The sequence below is a fragment of the Girardinichthys multiradiatus genome, chromosome 12 (genome assembly GCF_021462225.1).
Source record: "Girardinichthys multiradiatus isolate DD_20200921_A chromosome 12, DD_fGirMul_XY1, whole genome shotgun sequence".
Lineage (NCBI taxonomy): Eukaryota > Metazoa > Chordata > Actinopteri > Cyprinodontiformes > Goodeidae > Girardinichthys > Girardinichthys multiradiatus.
This window is the reverse complement of record NC_061805.1, coordinates 40,140,829-40,165,936: the sequence shown is the minus strand read 5'-3', so window position 1 is coordinate 40,165,936 and position 25,108 is coordinate 40,140,829. Positions and strand designations below refer to the sequence as shown.

General features: G+C 39.4%; 2 protein-coding genes across 2 annotated transcripts; both read left to right on the top strand.

Annotated features, from left to right (window-relative positions):
* Window positions 1-41: 41 nt before the first annotated feature.
* Window positions 42-9,062, top strand: arid5a (AT rich interactive domain 5A (MRF1-like)). The gene is made up of 7 exons (XM_047380375.1): window positions 42-125; window positions 1,364-1,434; window positions 5,196-5,364; window positions 5,437-5,489; window positions 6,880-6,977; window positions 7,064-7,223; window positions 7,321-9,062. Exons 1-7 carry the CDS (start codon window positions 122-124, stop codon window positions 8,533-8,535), a joined length of 1,770 nt encoding a protein of 589 aa, XP_047236331.1. The 5' UTR covers window positions 42-121; the 3' UTR covers window positions 8,536-9,062.
* Window positions 9,063-19,615: 10,553 nt separating this feature from the next.
* On the top strand, window positions 19,616-24,066 carry gins4 (GINS complex subunit 4 (Sld5 homolog)). Its single transcript, XM_047381777.1, has 8 exons — window positions 19,616-19,901; window positions 20,039-20,125; window positions 21,200-21,313; window positions 21,383-21,480; window positions 21,555-21,643; window positions 21,784-21,874; window positions 21,979-22,085; window positions 23,211-24,066. Exons 1-7 carry the CDS (start codon window positions 19,803-19,805, stop codon window positions 22,073-22,075), a joined length of 675 nt encoding a protein of 224 aa, XP_047237733.1. The 5' UTR covers window positions 19,616-19,802; the 3' UTR covers window positions 22,076-22,085; window positions 23,211-24,066.
* The last annotated feature ends 1,042 nt before the right edge of the window (window positions 24,067-25,108 follow it).

The following is a 25,108-nucleotide window of genomic DNA, read 5'->3' as shown; positions in this document are numbered from 1 at the left end:
CAACCAATGAAACTGTCCCGCGAAGACATCTTCCTATTTGGTGGTGTGAAGTTGAAGAGGCTGTCGCATGAATTACTGTCACAAACACAGCGAGCCAAAGACTTGAAGACAGCTTCTGGAAATGGGTGAGTACTAACTCGATCATTGTTTACAGCACAGATACTGTTTATATTTGTGGATTATTTTTCAAATATTATGTTAAATAGTGTAAGAGTAGTTCAGTATTATGTGATTTTGAATTTGTCAAATAGTAGCAGTTCAAAGTACAATATATATGAAATGAACAATATACGAAAAAGATACATCAAGGCAGGTTTTATTCTACTACATTTCACTTGTTTTTTTAATAAATATGTTGAATTTAGAAAGCCACATTGCTCTATAGAGCAATCTGCACTTTCAAGAAAATTTCTTTATATAAAAGTGATCCAGAAGTAGTAAAACTGTCTGATTACAATCATTTTAACAGTACACGTCTAGTTAAAATCTGACTACAAGTTAGTCATTTAATTCAGCAAGTTGTGAAATGTTTTATTAAAAATATGTCTTCATCACGTAAAATGGGGAAGTTAGAGGCTACTGAAAGCAGAATTAAATGTTTTGGCCACAAGCACAGGAAACCAGTGATCTCAAAAGAGAAGCATATTAGTTTTGCCCCTGAAAAAAAATATCACTGTGGGTGAACGGCTCACAATGTGTCAAGATAGTAGCTGACAAAGAAGGACATCTCTTTCTCAGAAGTTCATGTCGCCCCCCAGCCTGAGATTTCTTTTCTTTAAGAGTTTGCGTTTCATTTTCCCCTAAAATGGGAGTGACCCAGGATACGTCTGTAGGGAGGCAACCGCGTTCTCAGAGACAACAATCTAATTTGTGGAAGACAGAATTGCCTCATATGAGATAATGTACAGCATTATTTGTTTTTACTCTCATAACCGAAATAGAGAGTCCATGGGGTTAACTATACTCTTATGCATTTGTATATTATTTGAGAGAATGTCTCTTTTTCCAGATACTGTAGTTCTTAGTTACAATATCATACAGTGCAACAAAGAAGCGGTTGTGTTCTTGAGCAGGAAGTGGTTTTGCAACCTGTGGTTTTATATCACACTCCGTCAACAATGTGCTCTACAGATTACTTCTTGTGTGTGTGTTTGTGTGTTGATCCATCACCTGACCATTGACGCACAAATTGCACAAAGCTGATTTTGGATTTTCTCAAAATAAAGTGCTTACTTTGAATTCAGATTCACACAATTAGCTGACTTCTTCTTCTTTTGTGTTTGTGTGTGTGTGTGTGTGTGTGTGTGTGTGTGTGTGTGTGTGTGTGTGTGTGTGTGTGTGTGTGTGTGTGTGTGTGATGAAGCTGAAGAGGACCAGAGTGAGGCACCACAACAAACAGCTGGCAGTGATGAAGACAAGGCGAGAGCGAAACAGGTACCAGGAATAAATACAAAAAAAAAAACTGTCAGTTGGTCCTCTGGGCAGTTTACTGCAGTTAATTCGTCACTACAGACCTCACTGCTCAGAATGTGTTATCTGTTGTGTTTTCATTTCCCCTTTTTGCTCGATTTAAGACACGACAGAGCATTTTGAAGGGCTGATTGTGTGTGTGTGTGTGTGTGTGTGTGTGTGTGTGTGTGTGTGTGTGTGTGTGTGTGTCTGTATACAGTTGTTTAATCTTTTTTGAGTGATTGTGAAATGAGTAACAAGGAACAGGCTTCTGCTTTGTATTCTAAGAAGGATCAACACAAAAGAGAGAGAGACAGAAAAAAAGAGCAGACATCTCACACAATACAATATTTTATTGCGCATAAAGAAACTCAACGCCACTATTCTGGTAACTGAAGTGAGAGGTACAATATGAGAAGCACAAATTAGCTCATCAAATTTCCAAGGCCGACTTCAGTTTAAAGCCTGGCGGTTTCTGCGGTGACTTCTGCCCTCCAGATAGCATCAATCCTGAACGCCACACAGTCATTGCGAGAATCGCATCTAAAACACACTGACATCATCACCCACACAGCTTTCCAAAAAATTTCATCAGTGAAAATCAAGCGAATGTTTCACAATGATATTCTCTCTGTGGTGTGGACTGAGAGCTGCAGAAGAAACGGTGAGAGGGGGCTACAGTGTGTGGCTCATAGCGCAGACATTTCCTGTTGGCAACCGTCAATGCATAAACCTGAAACTTTTGTGAATCAGATCGAGAAAAACAATGGCTGAAAGTAAGCAGGCCCTTTGTGACTGTAGGTGAATTTCACCCAGGTTTTTAATCAGATTTTTGTGGTGCTGAAAAAGTATCTTCTCCGTAGATCAATTTACTTTGAAAGCCAAAGTGGCCTATAAAATCTCCATTTCCATTTTCACAACATGTATGGTGTGGAATCAGATCATGCAGAGGTTCACAAAAACTGTGGAAAGTCAGAGCTGCTCCCGGTTAGCTGGGAACGCCAGCGTTGGCCACTGCTCTGTGACTCAGTCGGGACTGTCTTAGTTAGAGCTCTGCACCTTCACTATTACTCACTCTAGAGGTTTGCTTCTCGGAACCAGGAACCACATAGAGGAACTCGATTCAATATGAAACCGCCTCTCGCTGTTTTGTTGTACAATGAGCGCCGCAGAAATAGCAGCTTCTGGGCCTGATGAGTCAAAGTCAAATATTGACATCCAACCTACCGAAATTTGATCAAGGAGGCAGCAATGTGAAATTTTGCATTTGAATATATAGCGTGAACTTTTCAAAACTTTAGATTTCACTTCAGCAGTTAAGTGACTATGATGGTATGTGTGGTTGGGAGACAGAAGCCATTATAGTCTGTTTGTATGCTCTATAGAGATTGGTAAAAATGTCAGCTTGTTTTTCCATTTGTTAAGTGGTAACTATAGGCATTCTGGTATCCAAGTATACAGCGGTTTTAAAAAGTTGCGATTTTAAAATTTCTGGTATAATTTCTACAGTTTAAAATCCTTTTAATGAAAGAGTGTTGCAGCATTGCTCCACCCCTACTTCTTACTGCACACTGCTGGTTATCTGGGTGAGAGAAAACAGTAACATTATTTCCCTCAAAATAACCACAAATTTTTCCTTTTATGAATTCTTTAGGCTGAGAAAAACACAGACAGTGGTGGCATTAAAAACAAAAACGCTCCTGTCTCCCTACTGCGTTTTTGCTGTGCATTTCAGTGCCTTCCTGCACATTTAACTCTGTAGCACACATAATTTGATCAGCTATACCAAGTTGCCACAGATTTTTTGGGCATGTCGAAACATTCCGCAGCATGTTTGCCAAAGCTAGAGCATTTACGCAACCACTATTTGAATATCGCAGCCATGACCCTATAATAATAAAACTTAATCGCATGCAACAAGATTCCTAAAAAAGAAAAGATGTCACGTGATGTCACTTCGCATACCTGATCCTAATGCAGCAGAACACTGTGAATTTCAAACATTTGATCCTAGTATATATATATATGCAGATAGCTTGATTTTCCACAAAATATGCCTCATTTCCATAGGTTATGGCCTGCGTAAAAAATGTTTTTTTAAATGCCAACATACATGGCAAAATTCGAAACGGCCACCAATCGCTCTTTTTAAGCTAACACTGAAACTTCAGTTGGCAAGTTAAGAGCAGCATATGTTCAGCAGCAGACTGGCTACCTGGGCAGACAGCCTGACTAATTGACCAACTAAGATAAACTTGTTATACTTGTGTTACTCTGTAAAGAGCAGAAGCTACAATTAAGGTACACTTATTAAGCTGTTCCACCCATGGCACTAAAGCTCAGTGGATCATGTTTCATATTATGATACTCTCCATTAGAAGCTCTCAACAGATTTTTTTTAAATGCTTCCAAAGAGAAAAGACAAATCATGCATCTATATATTAAGAGGTTTAGAGAAAAACACACAAGGCTGTGTGGAGATGTCACAAGGAGTGGGTGGCTTAGTGGTTGCTGACAAGAAACTAAACCTCAAAGGAGAAGAACCAAGTCGAGCTGACTTTACCGTATATAGGAGCAGAATTTAGAGAGTCCGCTGGAATTTCTTGCAATCGAGCACGTTCTAATTATTCTTTCATGTCAGCAACTGTTGGCCCTGATGCTTCTCTAAAACCAGAACCAGCGTTTATGTGATCAAACACGTAAGCTGAATGTTAGTCACACGTGGTTGGAATTTTCTAAAAAATATGTTTTGATCTTCCACTACAATCATGTTTAATCAGGCTTTGGGATCTTTATCATGCTAGAAACACTAAGAGTGTGTTTCTTCTGTTATATGTTTAAACAATCACATAAGCACAAATTCATAAAGATTGGGTGTTTTTCTCTCATACAAAAATCAAATGTCATAGCCACCAAACTAATTAGAGAAAAGGTAAGCCTCAAGGAAAATGATGCAACATTTAGACAAAAGGAGGCAGAATGGCATTACAGAGCCTTACAAAAACCATAAACGTCTTGAGATAAAACCAATGAGGTCAGACTTTAAAGGTAATCATTAAAATAGTATTAAGGTACATCTATTTAATATTTGGTGTTTGTGAGTTGTTTTTCTTTCGATTTAATTTTGATGTAATGTTTGGTATATTATAACCATTAGGGCTTTTTTTCTTGTTTGATTTGAATCTTCACCCTGGTTCAATGGGCCACCGCTGTTTTGGCCTGTCTGTTGCAAAAGATATTAAAGTTGTCATACTAGTTTGGGATATAAAAAAGAAGAAGTAACTAAACGCTACAATCAACCCAAATTCAACTGATGTTACAAAACCTATTACAATCTTTGTTTAACATCTGGCCTGCAACAAATAATGTTTATTTTACAACCCTTATATTCTTTTGGCAAAAGCTTGTTTTTTAAAGTGCCATTCGTGTTACCGTTGACTGACAGCTCTAGACCAAAAACCCCACAAGTCTGCAGCTTTCTCTCCAGACAGGATGTGTAGCGGTTATCTATTGAAAGTAGCGGTAAAACCCTACTCTCTGATTTTGATGTTTCATTTCAACATTTGTGTGTTTTGAGATGACTCCTCTTTGTCATCTATAATATGATGCATTCAACTGTAAACCAAGTTCCTACACAATGCAGTCATCAACGTCATGTATACATACATATATATGACAATATATATGCATATAATATATATATATATGGAGAGAGATATATATGTGTTGTGTTTTTTTTCCACCAGGCCTCTCCCTGTGTCATTGAAATTCACGACTCTACAACTGAATGTGAGGAAGAAACGAGGTCCAGTAAGATGCCAATGGAGGAAAAAGTATTCATAGCACGTTTGCACTCATTTATGAAAGATAAAGGTACACCCATAGAAAGGATCCCACATCTTGGCTTTAAACAGAGTAAGTGGATCTTCATTATCAAGAACGTTACATTAAAATGTTTTGGTTCTCATGTGTTTTTTCCACTTCTAGTTGATCTCTGGATGATCTACAAAGCTGTAGTGAAACTTGGAGGATATGAATCGGTGAGTCATTTTTCCACTTATTTGTTCTTTAAGGGCTCAGTGTTAACTGATTTGTGCTGGAAAGTAATTAACCTGTCAGGTTATAACGCTAAAACGTGGTCACCGTAACACCACACTGGGGGACAGTGAGTCTGCTGAGCTCTCAGAATATTATGTTCTTTTTGATGTTGCCACTTTCGGATGAATACCGAGAGTGAAACTCGTATTTCAGTGGAACCAAACTGGGTTAGAGTTGACCACCAACGCGTTGTTACTGGGACGTGAACACAACAATTGAGGCTGCTCACAAGCTGAAAAAATATGTGTTGTTTCATGAAAGTAAAGCAACTGACATGGCTTTTGAAGGGTGGCCAGCCACTACCTTCCTGTAAGACATTTTTAAAATAGCTCTGAAAGCAAGTATGCCACCACTCAAACACAGGATGCACAATTAAAGTACTATGTTACAAAATGCTGGTACAGTTGGAAATGATAACTAGGCTAAATCTGAGAGCAATTCTTTTGTTTACTCTAAAAGATTGCATCTCTTTAAAGGACAGTTCAGAATTCTGATGAAAGAGTCTAGTAAAAGGGTACAAGCAGTTAACATTTTACCTATAGTGGATAACTCTCTGGCATATTCTTTACCTAAACATCCAAATTAGTTGGCCCAGTAGACGTCTGAGATCTTTAAGTTGTTACTATCTTTGTATTGGGCAGTTTGTACAGAGAAACCAATAATTACAACACAGGAAATAGATGAAGGAGGCTGTACAGAAGAGGATTATATTGGTGTTTCCAAAGAAAGTAACTGTCTCATATAAAAGTAAAGCAGCATAGAAAGTTAACAATATTATTATTTTGTATGTCTTACTTTTCAGTCAGCTTTATTTTCCATAAGGCAATTTCTCTGATTGGAATCACTTTTGATCACTTTAGATGGAAAATCAATAGTGGTGCAGCATCTCATGCCACAAAATGAAATTATGCTGGGTCCAACTCATCTAAATGTACGATAAATAAAGACGCTGAGAAAGTTTTCTGCTGCCGGTCAGATATTAAGTGCTTATAACCTTACTTCCAAAATTCAGAACTATGCCTTTACTGAATTCACCTAAAAATATTGTTCATATTTCTTTATGATCTTGCTGGTTTTGCAATAAAACATGATGCATGCTTGTTATGCTATTTGTCATAAGCTGTGCTAAAGTAGTGTATATTATAGGGTGGAACCACAATTAAAATAAGCTGCAAAATGGTCTAAAAAAAGTGGTTATCATCATGGTGGCCATCTTGGACCAGTCTTTTTCACTATTCAGTATTTGCATGTTGATGATACAAAATAAATGTGCAAATCTTTTCCCTGTAAAAACTGAGTGGACTTAAACTTCCTCAATGTGCTGAACATCAGGTGACTACTGGACGTCTTTGGAAGAGGGTCTACGATGAGCTTGGAGGAAGCCCAGGTAGTACCAGCGCTGCTACTTGCACTCGGAGACACTATGAGAGGTGAGTGGAAATCATTCAAGTGGAAAAATAAATCCCAAAATCTAAAGAGATGTTTGTAAAAATGAGATCGATTGGCTGTATGACAGGTTGGTGCTGCCATTCGAGAGACACATAAAAGGAGAGGATGACAAACCTCTGCCTCCAAGCAAACCACGGAAGCCATACAAAAGAAATCAGGAGAGTAAAGTGAACAAGGCTGATGGAAAGAGGAAGAGGAGTCATTCTGAAAGAGAAATGGATTCTGAGGTAACAACGGACAACACTAAATAAAATAAAATAAAATAAAATAAAATAAAAAAAGTCTACATTTGAGTAACAAAATGTTTCCTGTCTTATCTTGAAGTTACTCGCTCAGAGAAGTCCAGATGCAGTCTGCCAAAGTGAAACAACAATGAATCCTCACTTTGCCCTCTGGCCTTCTAGATCTGACAGATGCCACCCGGAGCGCTCTCAACCAAACAGAACCGCAGGAGATTTCTGCACGCCTGTCAATGGCCACATCCTGCAGGTTTCTGCATCCAGCAGTTGGGTTGCTCATCTACACTCTACAACTGGAGAAGTCATCTCTCCTCTTGAGAAGAAGAAGCGAATGGCTCAGGCCAGCCTTAATGTGCCGCTGAGATCCCAGAGAGAGGATAAGGAAAGGCCTTCAGTTATCCACTGCTCCCTATCTCCGACCCGGGCTTCTTCCAGCAGGAACTGCAATTCTTCTGAAGGTTCTCCCTTGCCCGTATCCTCCTCCTCTTCACGCAGTCCTTCCCCTCTTTCTGTTTCTTCAGAAGAATCTCCAGCAGGGAGTGAGGACAAACCCAGACACAGCTCAACGTCGGCCGAGAATTGTTTGAGCACAGCAAAAATACAAGAGGACAACAAGCCTGTGAGCTGCAATCAGACGGCTACAAATACTTCGGCACAAAAACAGGATGTGTCTCAAATTAGCTCCGAAGCGCAAGCTACTGATTCTCTAAAAAGCCAAATAAAAGACTCCGCCTGGGAGCCTTATCGCAAAGGAACCGGCAAATATTTAAACTCATCCCCCTCCTTCTCAACTTCTGCCTCTAGCTTCAACAAAGTTATCCCCAAATCAGTGCAGCTGCTGCGGCCTGCTCCCATTCGGCCAACTTACAAATTTCTCCAGAGCAGGTTTCTCCAGATGGACAACACTCTGACTTGCACTAAGAAGCTGGGTGGTGTGGCCCCGTGGCCTTATCATCCAGAGAAGAGAGACAGACCAAGGACAGTGCAGCAGAAAGCTCCTCCCACTCAGCAGGGATTTTCTCAGTCCACCACCACTGTGCCGGCGTTGTGCATCATGTCCAATTACGACAAATCAGCGAGAGACACTCGGCACCAGCAACCAGTGCACCCAGCGCTGCTTCACCACAGAATGAGACTCCCTCACTCCCAGCAAATGTATCATCCTATGCCAGTAGGTCCAGGTCACTCTACTATCTTTGGTCCTGCTGTTTTCCCCTATCCTTACTCCATTCCTCTGTTAAGTCCCCAAGTTGGATACCCACTATCTGCCATGAATCAATTTTATCCCCGCAAGCTTTGAGGAGGATAATTAAATTTTTTAGAGTGGCTTTCAAATGAGTTTCAGAGGAAAGGAAATCGGGGCTCGGAGATACCTAGATGAGTTTTTAAAAACCGTCGGTCAAACAGCTAGAAAGGCAACATTTCTCTACAGCTGCTATACTGAGGCCAGTTGAAAGTAACCTGTATCATGTAAATGTTAAAAACTGTATTATTTTTCATTCTGTCTTGTTTCCCCAGAACGTTCTACTTTGTTCAAATAAATCCAAATAAAAATCATAATTTCTGGGAAATTCACACATCCAGATAGGTTTAGAATTTTAAATGGTCAGTTTTACCTCATTAATCTTTAATTGCACAGTTTCACTTCTTATTCTTAAAAGAAAGCAGTCCTGCTGTTGTTTTTAGTACTGTATTGTTGTAAACTGTTCAGATGCTGGTTTGTACATTCTCTGTGTTAAATATTTTTTTAGAAAATGCATTGGATTTGCTGTCATTCAAATGTATTTAAAAAGAAAATGAAAAGAAATAAACAATAATCTTTATAAATTTTTTCTTCTCTATATGCTCATTTCCTGTCTGGTTGCTGTTAATAAAGGCCATTAGTGCTGAAAAAAATCTTTAACAAAAAGGTAATTAAAAAATATGTATTTAGTTATTAACGGATTCTTTTTATCCAGCTTTTAATGGGACAGATTTATGTATTGTTGCTGCTGCAGATTGTGTTTCTGCTGACAAGCTTTCACTCTGAGCCTTTGTCTCTGTTGATCTGCTGTACAAAGCATTAGGGTGTCTTCGCTGCCCTGCAGGGCTGATGCAGCGCAGAGCTCAGAACTGCTGTGGTCTGTGACGCTGAACGTCAGTGCTGTGGCGTGGCTGCAAGCTTGTCGGTGGTGAAAAAAACTAAGAATTCTTAGGCAAGAGCAATGAGGAGGAAATAGAAAGAGGAAATCACATAAATGAGATTATGCAGCAAGCCACAATGTGGTCTGAAACAGCTGGAACTAGTGAAGCAGATAATAGAAATTATTGTAAATGTAAAGTAAATTAGATATATTGAATTTTATATTTTTGGACTGAGGATTACTAAACATTTAAAGTGTGTTCAGGACTGTATAATGGTGGGACAACTAATTACAAATGTAATGTCATTGTTAAATATTCATTCATTTTCTATATCGCTTATTTCACAGTGGGTCACGGGGGAGCTGGCGCCCATCTCCAGCAGACTACAGGCGAGAGGCAGGGTACATCTTCGACATGTCATCAATCCATCGCAGGGCAACACAGAGACATACAGGACAAACAACCAAGCACACACTTATTCACACCTAAGGGCAATTTAGAGAGACCAGTTTACCAAACAGTCATGTTTTTGGATTGTAGGAGAAAGCTGGAGTACCCAGTGAGAACCCACGCATCCACAGGGAGAACATGCAAACTCATAAAACCCAGGACCTTCTTGCTGCAAGGCAACAGTGCTACCATCTGCGCCACTGTGCAGATGACTTGTAGGAATAAAATACCGTACTTTATTTATATTCCTTCTGTCTTCAAAACACCTACCTATTTACTGTTGCATTTCTGCTATTGTATAAATTGGGTGTGGGCATCAAGGGCAATAAGAGTCCAACTGATTTTCCAAATACAAGGTTGACATGCAGTGTATAAATGAATGGTGCCTGGAATTTTAACAACCACGTATTTATTAAGGTCAGAGAGTGCCTTTGAATGTTGACGCAGTGACAAATATGTGAATGACAATTAGCTATTTAAAAATGTGCGTATTTTTAAAGTAATTCCATAACCCATGCATTCCTATCGCACAGCACTGAATTCCCATAAAATTTGTTTTGTTTTCATTTTGTTTTAAGATTAACATCTTAAATCTCTGATTAAAAAAAGGTTTTATTTTATATTTTGTTGCCCTGTGATAGACTGGCGACCTGTCTTTATTCAACCTGTCATCTGCCTTACGACCACACCAGCTCCATCTATCAGCCCTAAATCCCTGTCCTCTCCCCTGGGACCCAGCAAGGAGAAGCAGGGAAAGATTAAAAAAAATGGATGTTTCATATGATAAATAGCTTTCTCTGACTCAAGCTTTCAATTACAGTGATTTGCAAAACAATTCATACTCATTTTACTTCTTCACGTTACATCCGCAAACCTCTATTTATTTTATAAGCCAAATAGTCACATTGAATGTGAAGCTGTGAAAATACAATTTCAAGTATTGCCACAAATTACTGATAGGAATAAAGTCTGGATTTGCCTGGGTCATTCTAACACTCATAACTTTTGATCTACACCATTTTAATACAGCTTTGGCTTTTTGTTTAGAGCCATAGTCCTGCTGGAGGCTGAATCTCTGCCCCAAGTCTCAAGTCTTTTGCAGATTTTCTTCATGTATTGCTCTGTTTTTAGCTCCATCTATCTTCCAGTGAACTCCACCCAGCTTTTCTGTCCCTGCTGCAGAAAACCATTCCCACATCATGATGTTGCCACCACACTGTGTCACCATGGGGATGGTGTGTTCAAGGTCATGTGCAGCATTAGTTTTCTGCCACTGTAAACGTTTTGCCAGATTTTCATTTTAGACGTATCTGAGTACTTTCTTCCACATATTTGTAGTGTACCCCACATTGCTTGTTGCAAACTCTAAACTTGACAAGATATTGCAATTGCTCTCCACTTGCAGCTTTTCCATACAGGTGTTGGAGAAGTGCTTGTCAATAGGTTCTTCCACCATAGCTGTGGATTCTCCAGCTATACCATGGTCCCCTTGACTGCTTCTGGAATGAGTGCTGTTGTGGAATTTTCTTATCAAAGTGGGTAGAAGTTGACTCATAACAAGAGAAAATACGGACTTTGTCTTTATAAGTTTTATTCAAAGGCATTCAGCGTTTGAATGACTCTGTCACCGAGCAAGTCAGTTGAAACAGAGCCCCGATCAACATTTACACACAGTATTTATACCAGAACATGACAGTGTTATCTCAATTTCAAAGAGTCTGTGTTTTATGACCCTAGACCCTTCTCGGGTTCAGAGGTGAGAAGGTTACCTAGGAACAACCATCTACTCTCCCCGAGGCATCACCGTAACAAATGTCCTTAACCATTAAACTTCTGATAATGGCTTTTACAGCTTCCTCCTCTAACACAGATGTTCACTGGAGTGAGGTAAACTAAAGGTCATACACTGTGGAATGCTTACTGCAAGAATTTCCATCACAGTGCCCTCCTTCTGATTACAAGATAATCACAACTAAAGGAAAATTCTTCAAAACCATCACCCCTCTCAGCTAACAGATAATCCAAAGCCATTCTAGTTTGCAAATAACATACTCCAGACCAAGTAGCAGGCAGATACAGATATAATCTATTTCCACACATCCAACCCATGTTCTGAGGACATGAGTACCCATCACATAAAGGAAAAGGAACAAAAACCCTGGTTAATTTACCAGCCTGGCCATACAATTAACCTCCATCCGGTATCTTACCATGGCTGTAAGATTAAGAGTTAACACAAAGGGATCTGGAGCCAAAGATTCTGAAATAGTATAAGGATCAGTTCTGATAGGACATGACTCAAATTTATGTCTGTTGATTAAAGCACATAAAACACATATAATAGCTTTGCAACCTACTGTCTTCCCAAGGAAATAAGGTGTACTTTCCTCCTGTGTAATACAAATATCTGGATCTTTAACCGGATTTCTATTACCCCGAATTCTATAAAGAGTTTCTGTAGACGCACATGTTAAATTAATCTCACTAGGAAATCTACTAACATTTCTGCTTTCCCGTACAGTATAATTCCTCACAGTTTGATGCATCAGTTGCCACCAAACATTATCAGTATGATCATAGTAGTCAGAAAAGTGATGAATCTCTCTTCGAATTCGCTGATGAGTATTATTAGTCAGATTAACCACACATTGTCTTTGCTGTACCTTTCCCAAAATGAACACAAGAGTTATAAAAATACTTGCAATACCAATCATTAGCATCAGAACAAACCATCTTCCATATAGCTGCATTGTGACCTTGAAGTGGAATGTCCTTTCTTCTGGTACTGAAAGCAAACAGTTTTTTCCAAAGAATACAAATCATAAACACAACTTAAAAAACAAAAAAAAAACAAAAATTCTGCTGTCTCTCCTGAGTGGCTTCAAGCTGCCTGGTACCAGTCTGGTACAGGTGGGCGGTCGTAGGAAGCTCCTCTAGAAATATATTTAGAAACAGGAACTCTAACCTGCTGGAAGTTAAGCTTCCATAGTCCAACTAAACAACGGTGGAAATGAACACATTCAAATTTGTAATAATACCATAATGATAGATATTAAGCAATAAACATAAAAGTTAGATAAAAGCATCCGAGATTTCCTCCTCAGAGTCAGTCTCGCTGTCAAAGTGGGAGAAAAGAATTTGGCTGACCCTTGCTCTCCAGGCAAAGGAGCGCCTAGTAGCCACCAAATGTTAAGAAATTAAGGAGAATAAGCATCATGGCGCATGTTTGACTGTCTCTCTGTTGCAGACGTTGCCAGTCCATCATCCAGAGAAAGGTTATGTGCAATGTGTAGAGGTCTTCCCTGCATGTTTCCCATGTGTCTCTCACTGTGGTGTGTGTGCAGTGAGGCAAATGACCTTATGATTTCTAACTTTCAAGCAATGCGATGGCCTTAAGTAGATTCTGAAATAACGTTGCACTGCCCAAGAGATTATTGTGCCCTTGTAAGAACAGTGTTCTTCAACCACCTCTTCAATCACTCGCCAGTGATCAGCTTACAGTTCTTTGTCTTGTGGTGGTCCGCTGTCCTCACACCTTTCAAGCTGTGGATGATCCAGTTGGAAGATGACTTGTGTCCTGGAAGCCAGATGAAGCTGGAGGAGCTGGAGCTTTCCTGCAGCTTTCCTGGGTGTCTAGTAGGATCTGATATGGGCCAATCCAGCCCTGGATTCCTGTGTTTTCTCCTAAATTCTCTGACCAGAATCCAGTCGCCAGGAATAAAGGACTGGAGGGTGGAAGTGGCTGTTTCTGGTAATGCAGCCTTCACTGTCTGTGAAACTTGAGAAAACACAGTGGACAGGTTTTGACAGTAAAACAACATCCTATCTTCACGCAAAGATGTGGAAGAAAATTATCTTGGCAATATCCCCATGTCCAAAATAGGAGACCTGCCACACAGCACTTCAAAAGGACTGAGATTTGCCTGTGTCCTTTGTCTCAATCTCATATAAGTGAGAACAGAGCCTTCACAACACTTGGCTAATTTTCAATTCAAAGTCCCATTCTCAAACCTAAGTGCTTAACTACATGAACTTCATCAAAACATCCAACAAAATCAAAAGAATTGATCTTCAGACTTCACCTGATATACTAGCAGTGACCATCAGCTAAATATTCTGAATATCAAAAATGTGACATGATGTTTGAGGAAGGTCTGATTACAGGTCAATATTTCATAGTTTCAGTATACCCACAAAGAATTTCAAAAATGGTCTAATCTGTGGAGATATAAAATTTCACAAAAGAATCAACACCATAATTTCAGAGAGGTTTTCCGAATGTGGTCTTAGGGAGCTATGCACCATTTATATAACAAAGTACAACGTTTCTCTCGCATTGTCACTAAGTCCTCACTGCAGGTATGAGCTACCCTTTTTTCCCATGAGTGCTAAAACTTTTGGAACCCCATGTTACTTTATTCTGACATTCCCCTCTTCTGGCGCAGGGTCCAACCCATGCGACAATCCAGCAAAAAGTTTGTACAAAAATGTTCTAGTAACCAAGATCACATTACATAGAACCAAAGAAATGAATTCTGACATAACTATGTGTCACTATGAATTTAACGAAAGCAACATAAAGAAAATCCAGATGTTTTTAACTGCAATTCAGTTCCATTAACAACTAAACACAAACTTTAATTATTCAGTTCATCAATGTCTCACTCAGAAATTAGTCACATATCATCCTGATTTGTCTTGTATGAAGATGAGTATTAGATTAATGGACATCTAATGTAATTCAGATGCATAAACCCTACAAATTTGAATCTAATAAATAATTCCCACCAAGTATAAAGTCATAACTCAGATTCTTTATCAAAAATATATTCCTTACTTTTGCATATCTTGAACTGTCAGCTAGCTTAATGGTACCAGGGAAACTTTCAATCTAATAAATCACCAATGATTCTGTATGCAAAACTAATTCTTCAAATTAGTTTAAACTATTTCATTAACCTTTTAATAATAAAACACATAAATCTAAAAGTCATGCTACATCCTTAATTATTATACAAAAAAACATGTTTTTAAGGCGACAATCACTACAAGCATTTTGATTCTATTGTCTCTTAAACAGTGTTAAAACTCAGGAAGGGAGGTGCTGAGCGTTACCATGACAACAAAGGCGTGAACCAACCTGGTAGGTGGGCGGAGAACTTCTGATTGGCAGCCTATGGGCGGGACCCACAGTTTCTACATTCCAACCCATCTTAGTGAACTTTAAACTACAAAACTGTTAACATGCACCTACCTCAGAAACAAGCTGCTTCTTAACTCTCCTGAAAACTCAAAGTTTAATCAATCTAGGATTTAGAAACATTATTCTAAACATGGATTATTGTCATGCAACATATATAACAAACATTCATTCCAACAAACACAAAGACAAAACATAAAAGACAAACAAATTACCAAATTTGAAGCTTCAAGAATTCAAAGAAATTTTTAACAATCTCTTTTCAGAATATGTTTTCTCAACCATATCTTTTAATGCTATAATTGATCAATGTTGTTATGACAATCTTCAGGATCCTTTTTTTAAAAATGAGTGCACATAGTCCAAAAAATCTCAAAGTATTTAGAAGCACAGCAACAGTTTTCTCTTAAATGAATCCAAATTTACTGACGCTGAAACCTTGTGCTAATTCTTTGTACTGTAACTCTATAATAACTACAATCCTGAGAGTTATTGTTATAGTTCTCTTTTTGTTTGGCTCAATTTGATCGCAGCTGCATTGTAGAATTTCAAGTTAAATGCAAAGAAGTATTTTTAATTTAATTCAATTCAAATTCAAAGATACTTTATTGATCCCCGAGGGGAAATTAGAAAAGTTGGCATTGACATTTTCATGTTATACCCGAACTAAACAAAACTGCAGTGTTTGACTTAATCAGAAATTAAGATAAGAAGCTTGTCTCCAAACTAGACTTTTTCCCACATAGTGTTTCAAAAAGAACAAACCTCATTTTCTTTAATTTGGGCTATTTAAATTTTGAGAGTTGGGGAGAACTTATTACTAGAACCCCTCTTTTACAATCCAAATGCCTACTGCAAGAATTTCCATCACAGTGCCCTCCTTCCCCAGCGTGTCAGTTTATGTCAAGTCAAGTCAAGTTTATTTATATAGCGCTTTTCAGCAACAAGGCACTCAAGGCACTGTACATAAGGAAAAACATTACAATTATACAGAAAATCAAATAACAGAGGTAATTTAAAATAAAATAAAAATAAAGAGAATAGAATAGAATGATTGATAAGAAAATGAAAGGAAAATTGGACTGAAAACTTTACTATAATGTTTAGATGATATAGTCAAAGGCCACTCTAAACAAATACGTTTTTAATCTTGATTTAAAGCAACTTAGGGTTTTGGCGCTTTTACAGTTTTCTGGCAGTTTATTCCAGATTAGTGGAGCATAAGAACTAAAAGCTGCTTCTCCATGTTTGGTTCTGGTTCTGGGTATGCAGAGTAGATTTGAGCCAGAAGACCTGATAGGTCTTGGTGGTTGATATACTGACAACAAGTCTGTAATGTATTTTGGTGCTAAGCCATTCAGTGATTTATAGACTAAGAGAAGTATTTTAAAGTCTATTCTCTGAGCTACAGGGAGCCAGTGTAAGGACTTTAGAACCAGGGTGATGTGCTCCACTTTTTTAGTTCTAGTGAGGACGCGGGCAGCAGCGTTCTGGATCAACTGCAGCTGTCTGATACACTTTTTAGGCAGACCTGTGAAGACACCGTTGCAGTAATCAATTCTACTAAAGATGAACACATGAATTAGTTTTTCAAGGTCCTGCTGAGACATTAGTCCTTTAATCCTGGAGATGTTCTTTAGGTGATAGAAGGCCGACCTTGTTACTGTCTTCATGTGCCTCTGAAGGTTCAGGTCTGAGTCCATCACTACACCCAGGTTTTGAGCCTGACTGGTGGTTTCTAGCTGTATTAAATGAAGCTGTGTGCTAACTTTTAAACGCTCTTCCTTTGGTCCAAAGATTATTACTTCAGTTTTGTTTTGATTCAGCTGAAGAAAATTTTGGCCCATCCATGCATTGATTTTTTCTAAGCATTTACCCAGCGCTTAAATGGGTTCATAGTCACCTGGTGACATCGTAACGTATAGCTGTGTGTCGTCTGCATAGTCCTGATAACTTACGTTGTTGTTTATTAAAATCTGAGTTAGGGGAAGCATGTAGATATTGAATAGAAGGGGCCCTATGGATTCTTGGGGAATGCCACATATGATTTTTGTGGTCTCTGATGTATAGTTATCTACTGACACAAAAAAGTCCCTGTCCTTCAAGTAGGATTTGAACCAATTTAGTGCTGTACCAGAAAGGCCGACCCAGTTTTCCAGGCGCTCTAATAAAATGGAGTGATCAACAATATCGAATGCTGCACTAAGGTCCAATAATACCAGCACTGTGGTTCTTCCACAGTCTGCATTTATACGGATGTCATTGAACACCTTGACAAGAGCAGTCTCTGCACTGTGGTGAGCAGGAAGCCTGACTGGAAGACATCGAAGCGGTTGGTCGTTGTTAGGAAGTTGTTTAACTGCTGAAACAGCTTTTTCAAAAATCTTACTGATGAAGGGGAGGCTTGATATAGGCCTGTAGTTCTGTAGTAGCAGCTGGTCCAAGTTGCTCTTTTTCAATAGAGGTTTGATAATTGCTGTTTTTAGGGCCTGGGGGAAAACCTCTGACAAAAGGGACGTGTTTATTATTTGTGTTAAATCAGATGTTATTACAGGCAAAGCTTTCTTAAGGAAAGCTGTGGGTAAAACATCGAGACGGCAGGAAGAAGAGCTTAGTTGGTGTACGATTTCTTCTAAGATTTTGCAGTTTATTTGGTGAAATTGGGAAATTTTGTCAAAATCAGTTCTAGTTGGAGACAACTTTGGTCCTGGAGTTGATGTGGATGTGCTGACTGCTCCTCTGATCTTTTGGGTTTTTTCAGTGAAGAATTTAGCAAATTCATTGCAGGCCCTGGTAGAGTGGAGTTCAGATGCTACAGTTACAGGAGGGTTTGTTAACCTGTCGACCGTGGCAAATAATGCACGAGCATTGTTAATGTTTTTGATGATGATCTCAGAGAAGAAAGATTCCCTTGCATTTTTCAGTTGTAGGTTATATCTGTATAGTCTCTCTTTATAGATAATATAGTGAACCTGGAGTCCAGTCTTTCGCCACCTGCGTTCAGCTTTTTGACGCTCCTTTTTTTCCACTTCTGACTGGTGGAGCACTTCTCCATGGAGACATTTTCTTCCCAGAAACGACTTTCACTTTAATTGGAGCAATTGAATCAATGATGTCCGAGATTTTAGAATGAAAGTTATCTACCAGCTCATCTACAGTGTTACAGGGCAAAGTGGAGGTAGAAGAGTAAATCTGGTTAAAGGTTTCAGCAGCACCGTCCTTAAAGATGCGTTTTCTTATAATGTCGCTTTGACTGAACCATTGGAGATGATGCTTTCAAAAATAACAGAAAAGTGGTCAGATAGGGCAACATCAATTACAGACACCTTGGAAATGTTTAGACCCTTAGTGATGATCAAGTCCAAAATATGTCCCTGTTTGTGCGTTTGCTGTTTAACATGTTGAGTCAAACCAACATTTCTAACAGTGTCACATAGATCTATTGCACGTCTGTCTTCAGGATTGTCCATGTGAATGTTGAAGTCTCCCACAATAATTAAACAGTCATAATCAACACATATCGCAGATAAAAGCTCATCAAAATCACTGAAAAAGTTTGTTTTGGACTTAGGATGCCTGTAAATATTCAAGAACATGGTTCGGACCGGGCTCTTTACCTGGAGAGCCAAATATTCAAAAGAGTCAAATTTGCCCAGAAATACTTTTTTACACTCTAATAAATCTTTAAACAAAGTGGCCACCCCTCCACCTTTTCTTTGCTGTCTGCTCTCACAAAGAAAATGGTAGTTCGGAGACGTCGACTCTATCAGAATGGGAGCTTCATTAAATTCATGTAACCATGTTTCTGTTAAAAACATAACATCAAGATCGTGGTCAGTAATGAAATCAATGATTAAAAATGATTTTCCTGACAGAGATCTAATGTTCAGTATAGCCAGTTTATATGACTTAGTTGCTGATATTAACTCTGTGTCTGGTTGTACCTGACAGTTTATGGCTTTTTTTGATTGTTTATTACTGTCTCTTATCCTTTTGGCTTTGTTCTTTCTGTCACGTATAAGCACAGAGATTTTACAACTATGTGGACAGGCAGCCAGGTCTTTGGTTTGCAGTTGTACCATACTCTTTAAATGTTAGATGATAGATACAACAGTGGTCTGTGAGAGGTGTAAGGCTTTCAAAAAATGTATATCTGAAACCTCCTCCGTGGTTGAAGATATGCACCCCATGCTTCGCAGGGTTTTATTTGTATCCCTTACCTTCATCAACACAGATGAAGGTAAGGGATGTGCTGGTTTGTGTTGGTCTATCTCTTAAATTCGAAACAAAATACGTACATCCTAATAAAATGTGAAAACGTTCAAGGAGTGTGAAGACTTTTGCAAAGCACTGTATGTGCAAGGGTAAGTAGACAAACTGTGTTCCCCGAGTTAATATTTCAGGCAGATTTGCTTTGAGTTCTGATAATACGAGTACTCCAGCATCATAAATTCGGGCAGATAGAGCAACCATTATAAACCTTGACACCGTGTTTAGAAACTGAAGGATTTTATTTGATATCCAGTTTGTCAGCTGTACATATTAAACTCAGCTTGCAAGTAGGCTTGCCTTACAGGCAAAATCCGGGGATTAAAAGCAGAATTAACTCTCGCGAGAAGAGCCTCAGTGGCGCGAATACACAAGAGGGTTTTTCCTGTAGCTGTTTGTCCTCTCTCCTTAGCATATTTGCCTTGAACGTTTTTTTTTTCCTAATCTTTGGAAACGGATATTAGCATCTACAGAATATTTAACAGTGATTAGTCTTCAGGTGGCCGACTTTTTAAAACGAAACAATGTCGGACGCGTTGTCTGAAGACGGCAGCGACATCAACCAAGATGACAGCCAGGAGGATGTTATGACTCCGGCGGAGCTAATCGCCAAACTAGAAGAGGTGAGCCGCTAACGATGTAACAGCACTGTTTACAGTCACATACAGGACTTTAAAACCTCCACGTTGCTTTGTTACTCTCTCTCTCTGGTTCTGTTAGCGCTGGCTTCACGATGTTGCTACGTGTTTATGTTTCTCAGGCGTGGCTGAATGAGAAGTTTTCCCCGGAGCTGCTGGAGAACAAGTCAGAGGTGGTGGAGTGTGTGATGGAGCAGCTGACTCATATGGTAAGTACCAGGGGAATACCTGTTAGCTGCGTCTACTCTTTCAGCTGACGTAGGGAGATGACTGTGTACAAGCGATGAAAGGTGAAGCAAACTGGAAAAAAAGGATAACCTGTGCTGAAAAGTCCTGCAGAGTAAAGTTATTATGGCAGGCGTCCTGTAAAGCAGTGGTACCCAGGTTGGGATATTTCACTCTATGTGTACTGCACTTATTTGAGTTTAACTTACTCATATGAGTGAGAAAAAATTAATATATTTTTTGAGCTTTACTTGTAATATACATAAAGCTAAAAGTTATGCAAAAATAAGATTACCTCCAAAGTGTAATTAGAAAGTAATCAATTAAAAAAATCAGCACTTTAACGAGTGAATGAGTACGGGAAGCAACCGGCAGTAGGATGTATGCTATAATTATGCGGTTTGCAAACCCTCTATAAAATTTAACATTAACTTGCTTGAAAGTGCTTCAAACATTTGAAGATACGAACATCTGACTGGCACTCTCCCCTCTGGATATTTATGCAACGTGTGCATGCTAACCTGTTTGTAAGATGACTGTAGTTAGTTGGTACAGAGCGTTGTAGAGTAAGCTTTAAACAAAGTCTCCAACTGAACATCAGCTAGACTTATCTGCAGCAGTATTTGCCTGAGCATAGAGCTTACAACATTGTTTGCATATATGATCATCATTTATTTGATCAGTCATAAAACAACCAGGGTATTTTTTTCCTTTTTATAAACCTCAAAAATAAAGTTAAGTTTAAATATGGGAAAATGTAGCCATTTGTCCTGCTTGGTTCTACATATCAGACTCTTACTGGAATTATTGTATACCTTTTTGCACACCATATTTAATACACATATTAGGAAGCTGCAGTAACGAGCACTACTTGAGCTGAAGAGCAACTAGGCCATCTGCATACGTGAGATGGTTTATCAGGGTTTCACCTAGCATACATCCAGTGTTACAGGTTCTCAGCTGCATGGATAGCATCAGTGTGCCGAGATCTATTTTCATATTTTCTAAAGTATCTGTTAACGTAATGCTTGATGAAGCTGTGACTTTTCCTCCAACAGGAAGCTAATCTGCAGCGAGTGAAGAAGGGCGATGCCAAGGCAGGCTTCCACCGGATGGAGATAGACAGGATTCGTTACGTCCTCAGCAGCTACCTACGATCTCGTCTTCAGAAGGTCAGTTAAACGGGGCGAAAGTTGCCGTCATCTCTGTTTGTGTCTGATCTTGGTGCTGTCTGTGCTCAGATCGAGAAGTTCTTCCCTCATGTCTTGGAGAGAGAAAAGTCTCGAGCTGAGGGACAGCCGTCTCTGCTTTCTCCGGAGGAGTTTGCCTTTGCCAAAGAGTGAGTGCCATAAGGTAGCCTGGTTTATATTACAAGATTCCTGATTAAAAATAACAGGTTCACGTTGCGTCCAGGTATTATGCAAACACAGAAACCTACCTGAAGGCTGTAGCGCTGAAACGCATGCCTCCAAACCTGCAGACTGTGGATATGCTCAAAGCAGGTAAAATGACAATATCTCCCTTCATTCTGAATGAGCCCTGATCAGCACAGTGCTATTATTAAATATTGGTTGATAATGGCATATATTATAATCTGTTTAGTGAACGCCAGCTTTAATCCTTTGTTGTTTTGTAACCCCAGTGCCTGAGCCCTGCCTGGACTCCTTTGTGTTTCTGCGGGTGAAGGAGCGGCAAGAAAATATGTTGATTGATCCTGAAACAGAAGAACAGAAGTAAAGGTCTTTCTTCATGTATCGTCATTCAGTTAGGCTTCCAGCAGGTGTCGCTGTTGCCTCCCCGCTTTCTCTGTAGAAATGTTTTTTGTTTTTTATTTCAGAGACTTTGTTGTGGATCTTGAAGAGGGCTCCCAGCACCTGATGCGGTATCGCACTATAGCGCCACTGGTTTTAAGTGGAGCCGTGCAGTTAATCTGAACTCTCACAGGTAAGTAGGAAGCAATGCGCCCCATGCCAACCTTCAGCATCGACCCTCTGTACGGTTTCTGCAGCTTTACATAAGACTCTGATCCCGAGGAAATCTGGATTTATTTAAAGTTCAGGATTCGACAGCAGAAAAAATGTCTGTTTACATTACAGTTCCTTACAAAAGTATTCATACCCGACGTGAACTTTTTTTTTTTTCACATTGTAGCCAGACATTTCAATGTATTTTATGTGAGAGAGTTTTCAGTCGTCGTCCTGCTGGAAGGTAAACCTCCGTCCCAGTCTCAAGTCTGTTCAGGTTTTCTTCCAGGACAGCCTGTATTCACCTCCAACCATCTTCCTGTCAGCTCTAACCAGCTTCCCTGTTCCTGCTGAAGAAAAGCATTCCCCGCAGCGTGACACTGCCACTACCATATATCAGCAGAGACATAGTGTCTTCGGGGTAATGTTAGACTTCTGCCACAGATAGCGTATGGAGCATTGTTTCAGTACACTATATGTGTCCACATCATGCTTTATTGGACTCCTATTGGCTTCCTTTCAATATTTGCTTTGCGAGCTGAACAGTGGACAATCAACAGTTGTCTTCTCTACAGATTCCCCATCTTAGCTGTGGATCTCTGCAGCTTTGTCTTGATAGGTTTGCAATTGCTCCAAACTCTAAACAGTCCTTTGTGAGATGTTCAAAGCTCGAGATGTTGTTTTATAACCCAACCCTACTTTAACTTTCTCTGCAGCTTCATCCCTGACTTATCTTCCTTGTTCCTTGGTCTTCATGACGCTGTTTGTTTAATAATGTTCTCTAGGAGGCGTTTCAGATTTGCCAGATTGCCCATGTTTGATTTTTCTTCATCAATCCATCCATCCATCCATCCATCCATTGTGTTCTGCTTATCTGAGACTGGATTGAGGCACTTAAAGTCCCAATAAAATACAGTGAAGTTAGTGGCTGTAATGTGATGAAATATGAAAAAGTTAAAGGGATTCGAATACTTTTGCAAGGCACTTTATATGAACCTTTTACTTAACTAGTTTTACGTCATAATTCATTTTTATGTTTTAGATCTCTTGTTTTGGACCTGAAGATCATTTGCTGTGTTTTTTTTTTTGTGGCCCTGTGAAACAGAAAGGACAAATCAGGAAATGTAAACCCGCTCCTCAGTGCTGCCCGGAGAGAGGAGTAACTTCTGTCATACAAATACAGATGTGTTCGTGACACGACGGCCTCAAGAAACGGCGCAGAAGGAAGACTGCATGAATCCTGTTCAGGGCGGCTTTTCGCAGGGCTGTGATGTTATTTTTGGATTATTTTAATTATGAGAACTGAATTGTGCTTATGTCTTAGGATAGTTGTCTTGCATACACCAGAATGTTTTCTGCCATGTTATCACATTCTTTCTTCATCGCTGAATCAGTATGACTCATCATCATTATTATTGGACCTGTTCTCCGCTGCTCAATAACAGGATGCCTTCTGTGACCTGAAGGGGAAATTTTCAATTCACTTGGCATCACAGTTCCTGTCATTCTGTGTGTTCTTGTGGAGAACGGTTGTTTTCTAGCAGACTCGGTTTGATTCACTCTCACTCATGCTTCTGTATGTTCTGCTTAAATTGAAATTCTGCAAATCTTCACGCAACGCATGTTAACGTCATCTTGAAAATATACATTTGTGCAATCTACACGTTTCATCTTCAGCCGAATAAACATCGTCTTCTGTGAGCTGTAATCACTAAGGCAGCATTGTTACGTAAAAGCAACAGAGGGTGCAATCAGTGCTCATTGTTTGCCCTCACTCCTAATTGCTCAGCAGTGGGAAGCGATAAAGAACTGAGACAGTGGATTTATGAAAGCAGAGCTGTGTGTCAGCATGCCGTCATATTGAGCTGCACTTCTCATTCCACTACTGCACCTCTGTGATGTGTTGCAAAATTATACGTTGTTTTCAAAGCTATTAACAAATAAAAAATCTGGTGTGTGTATTTGTGTTCAGCTCATCCTTACTTAAAAGCTCCAAATAAAATCCAGTAAAAACAATTATCTGAATTTTAACAATTTAGGATGTTTTTTTTTTTTTTTGCACTGTATAGTTTAATCCCTGTATAAATCCAGCTGTTCTCTAGAAGCTTCTGAGGACTCAGAGAACATTGGTGAAGAAACATCATGTGGGCCGAGGCATACAACAGATCGGGAAGAAAGCTGTGGAGATGTTTAAAGCAGAGTCTGGTTCTTAAACACTGTCCTAAACTTTGTAACATGTAGATTAATCAATTATTTGAAGAGTTTGAAGCCTACCAAGACCAGGCCGTCTACCTAAACCGACAGGACGAGCTAGATGAAAACTAATCTCAGAAGCAGACGAGACCAATGGTAACTGGAGGAGCTGTAGGGCTCCACAACTCGGGAGAATTTGTACAGACGACAATTATTAGACATGTACTCCACAAAATGGCCTTTATGACAGTGGTGGGAAAAAAAGCCATTGAAAGAAGGTGCTCTTGTCAGGGTCCAAAATCAAACTTCTAGACCCACTTCCAAACCAAACTGTTTTGGAAAGGTAACACTGCATCACTCTGAACACACCATCCTCACTGTGAAGCATGGTGGTGGCAGAATCAAGCTGTGGGGGTTTTCTTTCAACAGGGACTGGGAAAGTGGTCAGAGGCAATGAGAATGCAGTTGGTGTAAATTACGGTGAAATCTTGGAAGAAAATTTAGAGGCTGCATAAGACTGAGCCAGAGGTTTACTTTTCGCTGGACAGTGACCCTAAAGATATAGCAAGAATTACAATGCAATGATTTAGACTGGTGGGGTCTTATGTCAGTTTTCAAGGGCAGTTGTCCTCCATCTTTAGACTTGTCCCTGCTCTAACATACCTGAATAAAATGGCTGAATTACCTAATCAACATGTTGTCAAGTTCTACAGAGGCCAGTTAATGAACTATTCATTTTATTCACATCAGCTGAACCAGAGATAGATTAAACACCTGCTGGACGGTTGCCCTTGAAGACTGACTTTGGGC